This window comes from Mandrillus leucophaeus, unplaced genomic scaffold (genome assembly GCF_000951045.1).
Source record: "Mandrillus leucophaeus isolate KB7577 unplaced genomic scaffold, Mleu.le_1.0 Scaffold87, whole genome shotgun sequence".
Taxonomy (NCBI): Eukaryota; Metazoa; Chordata; class Mammalia; order Primates; family Cercopithecidae; genus Mandrillus; species Mandrillus leucophaeus.
This window is the reverse complement of record NW_012109474.1, coordinates 2,919,818-2,936,204: the sequence shown is the minus strand read 5'-3', so window position 1 is coordinate 2,936,204 and position 16,387 is coordinate 2,919,818. Positions and strand designations below refer to the sequence as shown.

The window sequence follows — 16,387 nt, the reverse complement described above, 5'->3', positions numbered from 1 at the left end:
GTGTTGTATGTGCAGCGCTTGCCATTACTGCAGAGAGGCAAAAGTAGCTGGGCTGGGTGATTCATTCCTACTGACAGACAGCTCCTTTTCCAACTTTGGGGTCATGAAGATCTCAGTTATGAGTTTAAGGAACATTCCACCCAAGTGTGTTATCTTTCCTGGTTCCTATTATGGGAAGATTTCCTGTGTTGAGACAGTAATGGGGTGTGGGAGTTCTCAGCTTCATTAGTGTGTGTGTGGCAGAGAGACCCACAGGGCCTAATTGTGTCTCCTAATCTGATGAGATGCAGTATACATAGAGATAATTTTATGATATTTTAGGATCTGTCATTCTTTTTTAACCCATGTAAACATTTCCTCCAGAAATGAGTATTCAAACAAGATGGAGTAAGTTAATTGCATAGAAGCCAGGAAGAAAAGCTGAATAGGAGCATCCATAGAAGTCTAAAATTGTCCTACCAAGCTCAGTTTTCACACTGACAGCCAAATCAGATGCAGAAAAAAAAAAAGTATTTTTAAATGAACAGTATAAATGGTAAACTATTTTTAATATGCTACTATTTTCATAAACAAAATTTGGGAAGTGCAGGTTGAAGGGAGGGGCCATTCTGGGCAGGTGTGGAACATTCTTTTCAAGGGAGAAGTGGGTAATGTGACTGCCTCTATGCATTTCACAAGCAAGACTGGGAGTGAAAGGTTTTTCCAGGACTTCTCAGAGAAATTGACCCAAGTGTTAGGAATTTGCATTTCATTAAGAGACGAAAAGTGGATGACTACAGTAAGAACTGTAGGTGACATGTTTCATAGGACTAGCTCTATTTAGCCATCATTCCAAGAAGCAATGATACCTATTCTTGTTTACAAATTAGGCAGAAGGATAACTCTAGGGCCTGCCACCAAGAACATTAGTTCCTAATGAGCTGTCACATTTTTCTTCTTGAACAGCAAACTCCAGGTCATAGGCGGAACCCATCAAACCAAAGTAGCTTAGAATCTGACTCCAATTACCCTTCCATCTCCACATCTGACATCGGAGACACTGAGGATGCCCTCCAGCAGGTGGAGGTGAGTGATGCAGGCTCTTGGGTACTGCCCTTCGCCAGAGGGAGTGTATGTTTTTTCTGTGTGGAACTGTCCAAGAGAGATTTACTTTTCTGCTGGTGGTGACCAGAGTGCCCAGGGGCTAATTCTCAAGAGAGGATCACTTGGACTGCAGTGGATTTAGAGACAGTTCTCTGGAGTTAACACTTACTGTGCAAAGCAATACATTATTGTTTACCTTACACCCTATCCAGAAAGGAAAGAGGAAGATGGATCTCTGATTCCTCTTGAAAAACCAAGAAACTGATGCAGAGAGGTGAAATAAGTGGTTTAAGAAGGAACAGCTAAGTCATTAAAATAGATACAACTTATCCCCACTTAATATCATAGTGCATATAGTAATATCAATAAATACACAAGAAAATTGCCCCTTCACTTAGAAGCTGGATAAAACTCAGAACAACAAAAAATATTTGGAATGAACATATGCTGGGTGACCGTATCTTTGTTGGTAATAGCCTCTTAGAGTCAGTCACTAAGTGTACCACACAGTGGACTGTCTGGTCTGTGTGTAATTTTGTCAAAGGTACAAAAGATACAATTTTTCCTCTGGCATTTGAAAAGAAAATCACAGGCACATGCGCGCGCCACACACACAACCTTATAAAGCATGTGGAAATAACATGGAGGAGTGACAGAATAAAAACCAATGGGTTTGGAGCAGGTCTTTGTGCAGGATCTGCTGGTCGTTGCTAGAGAAACAGTGGTGACCGAGCTGAAGAAGTCCCTGCCCTCATCTGACAGACAGCTAGACAACGAGCCGTTAGGGAAGAAACATGTGATGTGATTGCAGGTCCTGCTAAGTGCTATAAAGAAAAATAAGAGGCCATGAGCAATAGAGAATGCTGGAGCAGGGGGTGGAGGGAGAGAAGGAGGTTCTATCTGAAGGCCTCCTATCTGTTGTGTGGTTCTGCATGGCTTGCCGCCTGCTGGACACACTTAGTAAGCCTTGCCTAAGTGCTGGCTTGAGACGCTTGGCTTTGCATTGCAGCCTTCTAAGCCTAGGCCCCTGGAGGCTTCAGTCAGCCTCAACTCCAGGCATATCACCCTGGTGTTTGTATGTGTGACTGTCTATATGTAGACATAAGCATTGTCATCACTGGGTTTATGTTCTTCAAGGAAGTCAAGACTGGTCCAGTGCTGGTCAAACATGAAGCACTGGTGGAACCAAATTATATTGTCTCACATGTACATACATGTGCTTAAAAATCCACATGGATGTGCTTATACACATTCCCCATTCACAGGCAGATGCACGTGTTTGTACACCCCTGTCCCCACGCATTAGAGTCCTGGAGGGCAAACTCAGGCATAAATCCAAAAGGAACAAAATGTGGGAAATAGATGCTTTAAGATCTGTTGGATAAATAGGTTCCAGGGCAGAGCAAGCATTGATTCCATTTCAAGATGCAATCAAGTGATGGCTGACGGCACATTGCAGTGATTGGTAACCACGTTGAATCTTCGTTAGAAAGCGCTATGTCCCAAGTTCTATAGTTTCTCCGGCATGGGACCATTTTCCAGAAGAGAGCTCTTTTAACTTCCAAAGAAGGTGCCTGTGTTTTTATCCATTTTTTCTTGGAATATATGATTGGTCATTTTAAGTGGCTCACACAGGAGGAATATAAATGGCTGAGACTCAGATGTTATCTGGACAGAAAATGAGCCTGGAGCACCAACTGTGATATGAGAAATGTTAGTTGGTTGTCATTGGCTCTGTATTTGAGATGCAAATTGATGTTTGGGAGGAGAGAGGAGACAGATGGCTGATAGAGAGGGAGACAGTGAAGTGCTGTGTGTTCCCTAAGGCATGTATTTAGGAAAACCTCTTTTCTGCGCCTGTCTTCCTTTGAAGGAAATCGGCCTGGAGAAGGCAGCCATGGACATGACGGTCTTCCTGAAGCTGCAGAAGAGAGTACGGGAGCTGGAGCAGGAGAGGAAGAAGCTGCAAGTGCAGCTGGAGAAGAGAGAACAGCAGGACAGCAAGAAAGTCCAGGTACGTGAAGGGGCTGCAGTGCTCTTATGGTGCTTGGATGAGAGAACAATCCAGCTCGTGTTCCCAGGGCTCATGTGGCATGTGTGACCACATGGGATCATGCTCCTGCTAAGTCTCAGAGGGCTCTTCCTTATTGCATTGGAGTCATGCTGAGTCTTCTCTGAGTGCCCCTACACCACCCAGCTGAACAGGAGTAAGCTCCCTCGTGCCCTGGGTTTCCACTGGTGAAGCTAGGGGGAAGTCTGTGGCATCATCACCTACTTGCAAAGAGGGGAGCTCCCTGCCAGGAGGACCAGGCTGTGTAATAAGTGTGTAAATACAGCAGAAGTCAAATGTTCACAGAGATAACCTATCGCCCTTTCATACCTGGGATCTGGCATGGGCTTGGGTTCAGCCTTTTTGGGTCAGAGGCAGACCGAGTGTGTGTCACTCACCCTCCTCTCCCATGGCTGCACCCTTGCCTCAGTCCAGATTATCAGCAGCCTCTTGGGTCTAGAAAGCATATTGTTTGAAATCTTAGTAGCCCCAAAAATAATCGTTCCATCTCAAGGAACTATTGGGCACCCACGCTGCATTCAGAACTATGCCAGTGCCAGGCATGTAGTAGGTACACAAAATGTTCCTTAAAGGACAGCAGATAACAATGTAAGAGAAATCCCCAGGATTTCTCTTGAGGATTGAGGAATTTAAATGTTACGAGGAATTTAGATGTTATGTCTGGGAGAACCGGACATAATACATGTGAAAAGTAAAAAATAACTTTGGTAGCACTTAAATAAATGCAAGTTGAGTGTGAACAGGTTGGTGCCATAGGAGTAGAGAATCCATTGAATATAGCAGTGCTAAGGAGGAAAGAACCATTTATTTCTCTGGAGATAGAAGGACCACTTCTAAAGGGTACAAGGCCAATTCTGCCATGGGTTATATCATCAGCTGACCTCATAGTGAGCTTGAAAAAGGCCTTTCGTGTGTTCTCAGGCCTGAATTATTAATTGTGGAGTTTGACACCTACCCCATGTTCTCAATCCCCATCCCTTACCTCACTTCTGTGCCCAGTCATTTTTTGCAACACCTGTGTTCCCTTTGCAATCAATTGTGATACAGATTCTGATCTATATTGCTAGCAAATTCTTGTTTCCGCTCCCCTCCCCGAGCAGTAACTGGGGGGGTAAATCTTGCTGATGGGTTTAAATCTCTCAGATGGACTTGATTCAGAATGGAAAGTGAAGAGATTAGGTTTCTAAATTACTCTGAATTAGAAGGAAAGCGCCCTGACAGGCAAGTGCAAATCAAATCAATGAAAAGCTACACAGATGATATCAGACGGTGCCTGACGTACAAGTTCTTGGCCTATCCAGCTGTACCTAAAGATTCATTCTCCAGGCTCCGCATTCCAGACATGCCAACTAATTTTGGAATCTTGGCTTTAGAACTTCTCTGGATACCAAATAAAAAAGGGTATCTTTTTCCTCCAAAATAACCACGGAACAATAGTTAGAACTCTAGGCCTGGGCCACAGCTCTGTCATGTATATTAAGGATCTCTCTTTAGGGACAATGGCCTTGTTTCTGACAGTTTAAGGAAGGAAAAGCAGGAGTGGGTTGGGGGAGGGTATGGGATCCCTCTGTAGCACCCTGAAATGGAGCTTTTGGAGGTCAAGTTCTTGGATTCGCTGTTGGTCCAAAGAGGGATCCTGAACTACCTGGGTCTTCATACTGGAGAGAGATGGCTCGGGTCACAGCCGCAGAGAGAGGCCATGCACTGAGTGAGGAATGGCAGCGAAGCCCGTGGGATGTACCATCAGTATGGGAGTGAGGGTGGGGCCTCTATAACAGTCTATGGTCAGTGCATTTGACCTCTCACCCAGCCCCCTCCCTTTCTCAAGCCTGGCAAAGTCACCTTGGCCAATAGGGTGATTCCTATGGGCTGCCCACTTACAAACATGACTGCCAGCCCATCTTAATAGAGCCCCTTGAGTCTGAGTAGGTGGTCTCCATTTTCTGAGAATCTAATGGACTCAATATTGTCCATGGACACTTGGCAAATCCATGCTACATAGAACACAAGTACAGAACTCTCACCGGAGCAGCAGGTTGAATGCGGACCCTGGACAGCCACAGCCTCCTGTACCACTGGTGTTGGTGGAGGCAAAACAGACACTGGTACTTTGGAGGGGCTTTACCCCCAGGTTATAGGGCTGGAAACAGTGCAGTTAAGTGTCGGCATCCTTCAACTGGGAGGAGTACAGGAGATGCTCGGATCCTGTTCCTGTCTCACAGCCTGGGGCACGCTAGTCCATCCACAGCAGGAGGACTTAACACTGCTAGCTAGCATGTAGGTAATCTCAGTAAGTGATCTTTCATTTTTAACTCCAAAAGTCCATCTTATTCAGGGACTATCACCCACTACTTGAAATTACTCCAAGTAGTTAACCATTTATGAAGCTGTTTCTACCCCTTCTCATTGGCAGTTTAAGTCTAGTAGCAGCTAAATAACTGTAGGAATTATTTGCTCAACTGAATCCTAGTGAGTTGTTACTCCAGAAATTGCCATAGACAAGCACTAGCTTTGGAGTTCTGATGTCAGACAGCATTACGGAGTGTTGTGGGCCATCTCTACTACCTGCGGTAGTGTCATGGAGGAAGCAGCTCTCTGCAAGGTGCTTAGAGTTTAGTTAGGAAACAACACACTAGGGAGGTTTCCTCCCTCATAAATTGGAACGTAACTTGTTAACCTTGTTACTAGAGACGTAGTTTTACAGTGTGTGTTAGCTTCCTAAGGCTGCTGAAACAAAACATCACAAACTGGATGACAACAACAAAAATTTATTCTCTCAGAGTTCTGGAGGCCGGAAGTCAGAAATAAAGGTGTTGACAGCCTCTGTTCTCTTGAAGGCTTTAAGGGAGAATTTGCTTCATGCCTTTCTCTTAACTTCCCATGTTTCTGGCCATCCTGGTGTTCCCTGCCTAGCAGCTGCGTGGCTCCAGCCTCTACCTCCCTCTTCACATGGCCATCTTCCCCGTGTCTTCTTCCGACTGAATTAGCGTCCACCCTAATGACCTCAGCTTAACTTGATTACATCTGCAAAGACCCTATTTGCAAATAAGGTCACATTCACAGTTTCTAGGGGTGAGGACTTCAGAATATCTTTTGGGGGGCAAAACTCAAGCCATAACACAGTGTTATACATATTTAACCTATAAGTGCCTGTGGGGACCAGGTGAGGGAAGGTGGGGTGGGGACAGGAGGGAGGTGTTGATGGAGCACTTCATGGTAGGCTGGAGTGTTGAGCTGCACTTTGAAGGTGGGAAGGAAGTGGACTTGTGGAGGGTGGGAGTGCTGGGTATTCATGCACAGGCAGGATGAGCAAGTTTGACCACAGTCGGAAACACCTCTGTGGAATATCTTGCTCGAGGTCCGTGCTCATCTTTGTCTCTCTATCCATGCAGGTGGAACCACCACAGACTGACATAGATTTGGACCCGGATGCAGATCTGGCCTACAATAGTCTGAAGGTAAGATTCTTAGGGGACAGGCTTCCTGGAACACTCCCCCAGGAGAGGGCAGATGACAAGTCTGGACATCAGGAGATCAGGCCCTGAGCCACAGTCTGCTGACAAGGAGAGCCATAAGCAGGTAGCTTCCTTTTTCCATGCTGCAGTTTCTTCACCTTTGGAATGAAGGAAAATTTGTATCTACTACAGGAATGATTATAAATATATGACCTACCCAATACAATTTCAGTTAAAATATGGCCACTAAAAATCACTTAGGAAAAAGCAAGGCTTGCATGGGCAAACATAGGGCAGAGGGATCTGCCAGTGTGTCCTCTGGTGGCACGCGGGGAGACGGTGCAGTAGAACAGTGGGAGGTGAGTGGGCCCCACAGCAGGGAGGAGTGCACAGAAAAGGAGCTTCAGAAGAGGCCCACCCCATTACCATCCTCAAAGACGTGATAATGTGGGAATTTAGCCTATCTACCAGTCACTTACAGGACTACAAATAACTCTGGCTGGTTGATCTGAAGGTAGTAAGTTATCTCAATGGACTGTTCACAGTCTGTTACAGATCGAACTCCTTGTTCTATTCCTTCCCCCATCTTACTGCTGCACTTGACTTGTCAAAAAAATAAATAACTCTGGTAACAGCTACATTGCCCAGGAGAACAGCCTTGAATCATTCCCATGGCTTATTTCTAATTTTTTAAAGTGTGGTAAAATACACAAAAAATTTACCATTGTAATTAACTCCTTTAAGTGTACAGTTCAATAGTATTAAATACACTCATAATGTTATTCTAGCATCTCACCAGCACTCCATAACTCTTTTCATCTTTTAAAACTGAAGCTCTGTACCCATTAACAACTCCCCAGTTCCTCCTCCCACAACCTCTGGCAACCACGATTGTACTTTGTCTCTCTGCATTAGACAACTCTAGGTTCCTCACATAAGTAGAATCGTATAGTATTTGTTTTTTGTAATTGGCTTATTTCACTTAACATTATGTCCTGATGGTTCATCTCTATTGTAGCATGTGTCCGTCTTCTTCTAAGACTGCGTCCCATTGTGTGTGTGCGGATCACACTTTGCTTATCCATTTGTTAGACATCTAGGCTGCTTGCCTGTTTTAGCTATTTTGAATAATGCTGTACTGAACATGGTTTCCAAGTATCTCTTGGAGACCCTGCTTTCAGTTCTTTTAGGTATATACCCCAAAGCGGAGTTGCTGGATCATGTGGTCATCCTATTGTTAATTTTTTGAGGAACTGCTGTACTGTTCTCCATAGCAGCTGTACCATTTTACATTCCCACCAGCAGTTCACAAGGGTTCTAATTTCTCCACATCCTTGCCAACACTTAGTATTTATTTTTTTTTTTTTTGGATAGTAGCTATTCTGATAGGTGTAAGGTGATGTCTCATTGTAGTTTTGACTTGCATTTTCCTAATAGTAATACTGAGCATCTTCTCGTGTTTATTGGTCATTTCTATGTAGCCTTTGAAGAATGTCTTTTCAGTCTTCTGCCCATTTCTGAATTACACTGTTTCGGGTTTTGTGTTGAGTTTTAGGAGTTCTCTACATATTCTAGATATTAATCCCTTATCAGATACATGATTTGCAAATGATTTCTCCCATTCTGTGGGTCATCTTTTTACTCTGATAGTGTCTTTTGGTGTACAAAATGTTTACATTTTCATGAAGTCCAGTTTGTCTAATTTCCTTTGTTGCCTGTGCCTTTGGTGTCATGTTTAAGAAATCGTTGTCAAATCTGATGTCATAAGGCTTTTGCCCTGTGTTTTCTTCGGAGAGTTTTATAATTTTAGGTCTTCCATTTAAGCCTTTGATCCACTTTGAGTTAATCTTTGTTGAAGATTGAGGTAAGGGCCCAACTTAATTCTTTTGCTGTGGATGTCTGGTTTCCCAGCACCATCTGACTTTTTAAACAACCAGGGCCACACAGATGGCATGGGAGAGTGTGTCATAGAGATCTCCTTCTGGAGTTGTTGATTAGACTTACTTTCCTCATGTGATATTCTACAGATTCAAAGCCCCTCAAGGAGCCTGGGAGTCTTTCAGTGGGATAAATGTCTGCAGCGAGGGGACTTCTACGTGCCAGCCTTCAGCTGCCTTTCCCAAGGGAGGCTTAGCCCCTGGGGATGAAAATGAGCATGTGAATTATTATAGTTAGCACTTTGGGGACATCAGTGCCACCCATCCTTTCAGAGGGGTCCAGTAGTTCCCCAGGAGTAGATGTGGGACTGATGGCATCAGGCATTACTGAACTTGCTGGAAATGTAGATTCTCAGGTCCCCTCCCAGACCCGCTGAATCAGAAGCTTGGGATAGGGCCCAGCCATCTGTATTTTAACAAGCCCTGCAAGAGATTCTGTTGCCCACTCAGGTCTGAGAACCACTGTACTACCCTACCCACGAAGCTGCCTCCCAGACTCCTGCATTAAAATCAGTGCAAAAACTCCTCCTCCATTTAGCTGTGCTTGAGGAAGATGCCCCTTCTTGATTTTACAGGCTTCATCTCCACTGCCAAGCAGGGGGCCCAGCACAGAGAGGGTGCAATAAATACTTGTCTTAAACTGCCACAAGTCTAAATAGCTGCTCCACTCTGCTGCTGTTGACTTAGGCCAGGATTCTGAGGGTGTGAGACCTGGTTCTCCCAGCAGTGTCTCTGATGAAATGATTTTACCTATGGGCCTTGTCACAGAGGCTGGTCCTGGGGACCCCTGGGGTTAAAATTACCCACTGGAAGGAAGCACTCATGTTGAAGAGGCTGGCTTGGGTGCTTCTCACTTAACCAGGCCCAGCCCAGCATTCAGGGGACTTTATGACCACTTATTACTATTTTTTATAATAATGGAAATTGGGCTTTTAGGCAGAACACAGTCAGCTTATATTTAGTGAGCTCCCCCTATGCACATCCCTCCTGAATGCTCTGAAGTGTGCAAAGGGGTGGGAAGTGTACTGTGCCCTCCAAAAGTATAGACTCTACCTGAGCAGGTAAGTCAAAGCGCTAAGATGACGAGTCGACACACCTGGCCACTCAGCTGCCTCTTCCAGCCTGATCCTTTTCCAGTTGGATTTGAAAAAGCTGCCCACAGGTACATGCACGAGATGAGGCTACTCTAGGAAGACCCCTTGACAAGTAGCGATTTTTTGCTTAAACCCTTTTACCAGAATTTTAAAAATTTCTGCTGATCCTGCTGGAATGCAAAAGGTAACTGCAGCTCTTGGCAGAAGCACACTGACGATGTACCCTGCACGAGGCTTAGGTGCCCCCATTTGGGGTAAGGTCATGTAGAAGGGTTCTCAGGGCCAGTCACTCCTGCAGAGCATTGTCTCTGGAGGCCTGAGTAGGGTGGATGGAAGATGGGTCTCCCTGCGGTGACTGTTAGCCCCGGCCAGTAGGCAAAAGCAGAGGAGAGTGAGTGTAGGGATGGTGAGGGTAGGAGGGGTGGCTCTAGGGTCCGCAGAGGAGGAAGCTCACCATTCCCTGGTGCCTGAGACAGGCCTGGTAGCCAAAAAGAGCCATGACTGTGCTGACCTGGAAGCCAGCTGGGCAGACAGACCCTGCTTACGGCCAGCAGCAGTGTTGGTTTTTCTTTATCGAACTGCTGTCAGCCAGAGCTGGATTCAAATCAGGAGATGGTACCCACTGACTCAGAGTTTGTGCAAGAATAATAGGGAACTGAGAGTCCAGCTTGGCACTTAAACACTTTTCACCTCAACTGACTATCCAGCCTTTGGTTAATCTAATGTTGAACATGCATCAGAAAAGACTCAATTGAGAAGATACTTGCTTGAGTGTTTTTTTTCCTCCTTAATGTGTCCTTTTTATAGACATTTTTCATTTTATCTGTAAATTTATTAAAGTAATTCTGTTCATCTTAGAAAAATTTTAAAATACAGGAAAATTTAGAGAATTTTTTAAAAATCCATATTCCTGCCACTTAAAGGCAGTCTTTGATATTATTTGAATATTTATTTCTAATGCTTTTTATATGCATATTTATATAGCTGTTATATATATAATTTTTTATTCTGCTTTTTTTCCTCACTGTAACGAGCATTTTTCTACATGTCTTTGTAAACATGATTTCCATGGTTGATTAAAATTTGATGACATTATCACAATTATCCATTCTCTAATTGATGAATATATTCTCATGTTTTACTTTTATAAATAATCCTGTGATGAAACTAGGCTTTTTTTTGAGAGAGAACTGGACTGTTCATTTTATTAAAATTCCTCAGAATTTTAAAACAAACTGCATCCATTACTGTTTACTGTGGCTAGATTTGTGAGAGCCATTTTCACAACTTTAGCTTGTTTTATGGAACACAGATCAGTTTTACTGGTTTAAAATCTTACAAAGTTATAGAATGGTGATTTAGTGTTGACTATATATAGAATTTCAATGAACCCTCATTCAAAATTGTGCCGCCTCCAGTGGTAACGTTCATCCTGTGTGAAATATCTACTTTGTCTCATAGAGTGCTCTCCAGGGATGTACTGAGGTTTAAGAAATAGATACCCCAACTCTACAGAAAGGTTCCTGCCCAGTCCAGTGTCCAGCTAACCTAGGAGCTTGAAGTCCTGGGGCTATCCAGGGACAGGAAATTGGAAGCATGTGGTGTGCAGGGCCCAGCCTCAGCATACTCTCCCGGGGCAGTTTCACCCCCACCCACCCACACATCCTCCCAAGACTTCAGTCCTCACCAACATACTGATCCATCTCTAGCCCCTAATTCCAACTGCTCACTGCGCCATGGGGACTACAGCTGAACACATCTGAACCCTGAAACCCCATCTTGTCTCAATAAGTGACACACATGTCACTCAAGCATCTAGACTTTCTTCCCACTTACTTCCCACATCCAAGTAGTCTCCAGGTCTTGACAATTCCACCTCCTAAATCTCTGCAGCTCATTCACATCTCCCTCTGCTCCCTGCCATGGGCCATGCCATGTTGTACTCCAGCCAGATGGCCTATCTCCCCATGGAAACCCTTCTGAAGCCCTGATGACCAACTCACTGCTTTTTCCTGGATCCAGCTCCCTTCCCTGGGTTTTGGAATCTCTTGACCCCCGCCCCTTCTGCTCTGCCTTCTGCATGACAGCATTTCCCCAGCAAGTCCTGCTTGTTCTCCTTCTCTGAGGCCTTTGTACCTGGAGACCTCTTGTCTGCCTTTTTCACATAGCTAGCTGCTCCTGTCTTTTACCTGTTCAGACCTGTTCTGTTGCCTGAGTCAGTGGATGGCATTCTTCTGTGTTCCGCAGTCACTCTGGATTCACTCGTGTCATGGTGTGTTCCAGGCTGCAGTGCCATGATCTGTACTTTAGTGTAATTGATAGGTTCTAAGCAGGTGTTGTGCCTGCAGCACCTAGCACAGTGCCTGGCCTGAAGAAGGCAGATGATGAAGATTGGTGGGAGGGAGGGTCAGGGAATGGGACTCCCTTATTCTCCAACTGGAATGGCATAGCATTTGAATGCATCAAAACTATGTCTTTCACACAAATTCGTGTTTCCATTTATATGAGGTACCTAGAAGGGTCAAACTCAGAGACAGAAAGTAGAATGATGGTTGCAGCAGATAAGGAGTGGGGTTAGGGAGTTAGTGTTTCATGGGGACAGAGTTTCAGCTGGGAAAGGTGAAAAAGTTCTGGAGATGGATGGTGGGGATGGTTGCACAACATAAATGGACTTAATGTCACTGAACTGTGCGCGTAAAAATAGGTAAGATGGGGCCGGGCGCATGGCTCACACCTGTAATCCCAGCACTTTGGGAGGCCAAGGCGGGTGAATCATGAGGTCAGCAGATTGAGACCATCCTGGCTAACATGGTGAAACCCCATCTCTACTAGAAATACAAAAAAAAAAAAAAAGCCAGGTGTGGTGGTGGCCTCCCGTAGTTCCAGCTACTCAGGAGGCTGAGGCAGGAGACTGGCGTGAATCCAGGAGACGGAGCTTGCAGTGAGCCGAGATCTCGCCACTGCACTCCAGCCTGGGCGACAGAGCGAGACTCTGTCAAAAAAAAAAAAAAAAATAGGTAAGATGGCTAATTTTGTGTTTTATATTTTTTACCACAATAAAGCACGCATATTCTTTTGGCACTGTTGACCAGAAAGGATGATGAGGAAATGGTAGTGAGCCTGTGAGGGAGGAGAGGAGAGTGGAGAGGAGAGGTGATGTGTGGGGGACCCATGGGGTATGGTTATGGGAGATGATATCCAGGAATGTTTACAGAATGGGATAAATAGAAATGTCACAGATGTGCCCTGGGCAGAAATCCTTGAAAAACAGCCAGAGCTTTCACCCAACCTGGCTCTCTTTGTCTTGAGGCACAATCTCACAGCTGAGTAGGACCTGGGGTGGCTGTCAGCTCAGGCACCCAGCCAACAGCTGTCACTGAGCTCAGTTCTGGCCTGTCAAGGCTGGAAGAAACCTTAGCCACCAGCTGTTCTCACTCCCTTAAGCCACACCTGAGTAGGCTAAGGTTCCAGGACTGTGCAGTGTGCACCTTGAGCCAGGAGGGGACCCAGGGCTATCTCTACACCCAGTGTTCCTCTAGCATGTGACGCTGGCTCTCCTGAGGATGGCCTTGGCTGCCGGAAGATCACCCAGGCACTGAGGGGATCCTGAACTTCTGAACTTAGCAAATAGACTCACCATAGACTTGATGACTGATCAATGATCATTACTGATCACCTTATTTTGGGGCCTTCGTCATGTCTGCAGAGTTACTATCTCTGTGCATGGTTCTAAATCTTCTGGAAATCACCACATATATGGTGGAGTCATGGGGGCGCCCTGGACCAGGAGTCGGGAGCCCTGGCCATCTGTCCTAGGTCAGTCTCTAAACTTGCTGTGAGCCTTCCCCTCCCTGGGCTCAGCTTCCTCACTCAGCAAATCAAGAGATTCATTCTCCCCAGCCGTCTCCTAGTTCCATCATGCTATGGCTCTGTAACAGACATGCAACCAATGCATACTCATCCACATCTTTGGGTTTTCTTTGGGAAATTTTGAATCTCATATATCCCAGGGTCCTGCTGGCAGTTTGTGTGTGATCATCAGACTTCATCTCAAACACAAAGTTAAATGTACTACCCAGAAAATATAATGTTCCAAAGTTGAGTTCCAATAGCACATTCGATTCTGTATGTAGGTATTTTTCCTCTGCTGACATTGACAGTTGGTGGCTTTCTATATGACCAAAACAACAAAACTGTGTCCCTGGTGTATCTTCCAAGTCATTAGTCCTGGACAAAAATGATGCTCCCTGAAAAATGGGGAGCAAGGGGTTCTCTGGGCAAATAAAGTCAGAAAATCCTGCATTGTTTACCTTTTCTTGGAAAGCCACAAAGCATGTGAACATGTTTGGATTCTAGGAATTCCTATGTTTACTATATGTCATTTAAAATCATGAGCCCAGCATTTCCACAAGGAGGAGTTTCACAGCCAAATGTGTTTAGAAACATGAACACTGTTGAATCACTTCGGGGAACTGCCGCTCCTGAGGCATTGTGCAGGTGCTTCACGCTTGTGACTTGAAGTCATGAGTTCACATCCAGGTTCCAGCTTTGACTGCTTGCTGATGGCAGTCAGAACTTTCCATGTGTTTCAACGTTTAAAGAGCGAAGTTTCCCAGTGGACAAAAGAAGGAGAGGAGGGGAGGCCCACACAGGGAGAGGGCCCTAGGGCAGGGAGTAATGGCAGCGGCCCTTGGGCTGTCTTCCAGAGGCAAGAGCTGGAGTCAGAGAACAAAAAGCTGAAGAATGACCTGAATGAGCTGAGGAAAGCCGTGGCCGACCAAGCCATGCAGAATAACTCCAGCCACGGCTCCCCAGACAGCTACAGCCTCCTGCTGAACCAGCTCAAGCTGGCCCACGAGGAGCTCGAGGTGCGCAAGGAGGAGGTGCTCATCCTCAGGACCCAGATCGTGAGCGCTGACCAGCGGCGACTCGCCGGCAGAAACGCGGTAACAAGATGGCGGCCCGCGGTGGGGCTGCTGAGGGGTGACCCTAGGTGATAAATTAGTGTTTTTTAAATGTATCTTTACCCACGAGGGTCTAAAACCTGAAAGAGCAGAGTCTCTCGCTGTGGGGTCTCCTCTAAAAAGGCAGAGCAAAAGACTTGCTGCCCTGTCAGCATGACCTTCCCTGGGGGATGCAGCTAGAAGCTTCTAGAATCTTCTGAAGTTAATATGAAGACGTTTAATAGGTAACCTCAGGGTGGCCTTTTCACCTCATACCCCTTACTGTTTGCTTTCTGAAGTGGAGAGAGTCCTTGGTCCCTCTCATTCCCCCAGGGTGGCAAGTTCTGTTCACTGTATTTTCCTAATGTTCTCACTTCCTGGGACAGACTAGAGCCAGAAGGTGGGGACCAAGGCCACCTGGGTCACTCCATAGGCTCTAAAAGCCTGAGCCACTTCTGGGCATGAACCTCAGGACGGCTGGGGTAAGCAGCTGCTGATGAGTGTGGAGGATTCCAGCCGAGCCAGGGTCTACCTGTGTGCTCTGGACTTGGGTGCTCTCTCCTCCCAGGGGCACCTCCTGGCCATCTTCCCCCACCGCCCCACATGCAGCTCTGTCTCAGCCTGGCCTCGTCGTTCTGTGTCTCTTCCAAGGTGACCTTTTGGAGTCATGTTCCTGGCCTGGGTTTGATTGTGGTAATCTCTGTTCTTCCAGGCCTTTGTCTTTTCCCAAAGGCACGTTTTTATACCTGTTTGTATATAAAGCCATTTTGTGGCAATTGTTTAACCAGAGCTATTTTTTTATCTGGGGATTTCTAGGAGCCGAACATTAATGCCAGATCAAGTTGGCCTAACAGTGAAAAGCATGTTGACCAGGAGGATGCCATTGAAGCCTATCATGGGGTCTGCCAGACAAACAGGTAAGGCCGCCGTGGTCACCTGTGCTGGACGAGGCCACAGAGAAGGGACCTGCCCAGCTGAATCTGTTTGGGGTTTTACTCAGGTGATGACCATGTGCTGAGCATCAGAGAATTATTAGAGGACACGGAAAGACTGACTCAGTCCCCTGCCCTACTGTTAGCTCAGCAAGGCTCGAGCAACACACTGTCAGCATCTAGAGCCCAGGTCCCCTGAAAAGGATTAGGAACAGCGAGCTTCCCTGGGAGGATAACAGGAGTGGAATAGGAAGGTCTGGCTGAGAACAGCTTTTCTCCTTGAGAGGAAGCTAGCTGGGGTGGGGGCTGGCTAACTGACAGCGGAGGGCTGCTTAGCCACCTGCTGCAATGCGCTTCTCATGCGTGCAATGTGTGTCACACATTGGGGGCCCACCCTCTGTCATTCAGAACAGATGGAACCCAAGCTGGGCACTCGGGGGTGGAATGGGAGCATTTCACCTCCACCGTCTTAGCCAAAATGAGATCTCCCTGGATGTGAGTTTAGCAACCACTGTCCCCTCGAAGATGAGCTGAGCCAGGGTTAAGGCAAACAAGAGTGATTGTCTGAGGGCGGCAGCAGGGCCAAGCATTGTCAGCAGACAGAACGCAGACCCCCAAGGCAGAGTGCCTGAGAAGGCGCACTGCGGAGTCCACTCCTCACCGTTTAGTAGCGGTCGCATAGCGGCGTCCCTTCTGCGGCTTTGGGGAAGATGGGGTGAGCTCCTATCATCCATGTAAGGAACTTAGGACAGTGCCTGTCTGTGGTGCACTCATGATGAGTGTTACTGCCGTGATCAACGTTGTTATCGTCTCTGCTTCCTCATGCCCCTGTGGGCACCTATAAAAATGGAGCTGGCTGACCGAGTATGGTG

The 16,387-nt window shown here is 46.2% G+C and overlaps 1 protein-coding gene across 1 annotated transcript in view; it reads left to right on the top strand.

Moving 5' to 3' along the window:
* Positions 1-16,387, top strand: part of MYO5B (myosin VB) — a 261,230-nt gene that overhangs the window by 205,951 nt on the left and 38,892 nt on the right. Inside the window, exons 25-28 of the mRNA XM_011969014.1 lie at positions 2,957-3,097; positions 6,547-6,612; positions 14,347-14,586; positions 15,400-15,500. Of these exons, the coding sequence (XP_011824404.1) occupies positions 2,957-3,097; positions 6,547-6,612; positions 14,347-14,586; positions 15,400-15,500 (548 nt within the window). The remainder of the gene's footprint in view (positions 1-2,956; positions 3,098-6,546; positions 6,613-14,346; positions 14,587-15,399; positions 15,501-16,387) is intronic.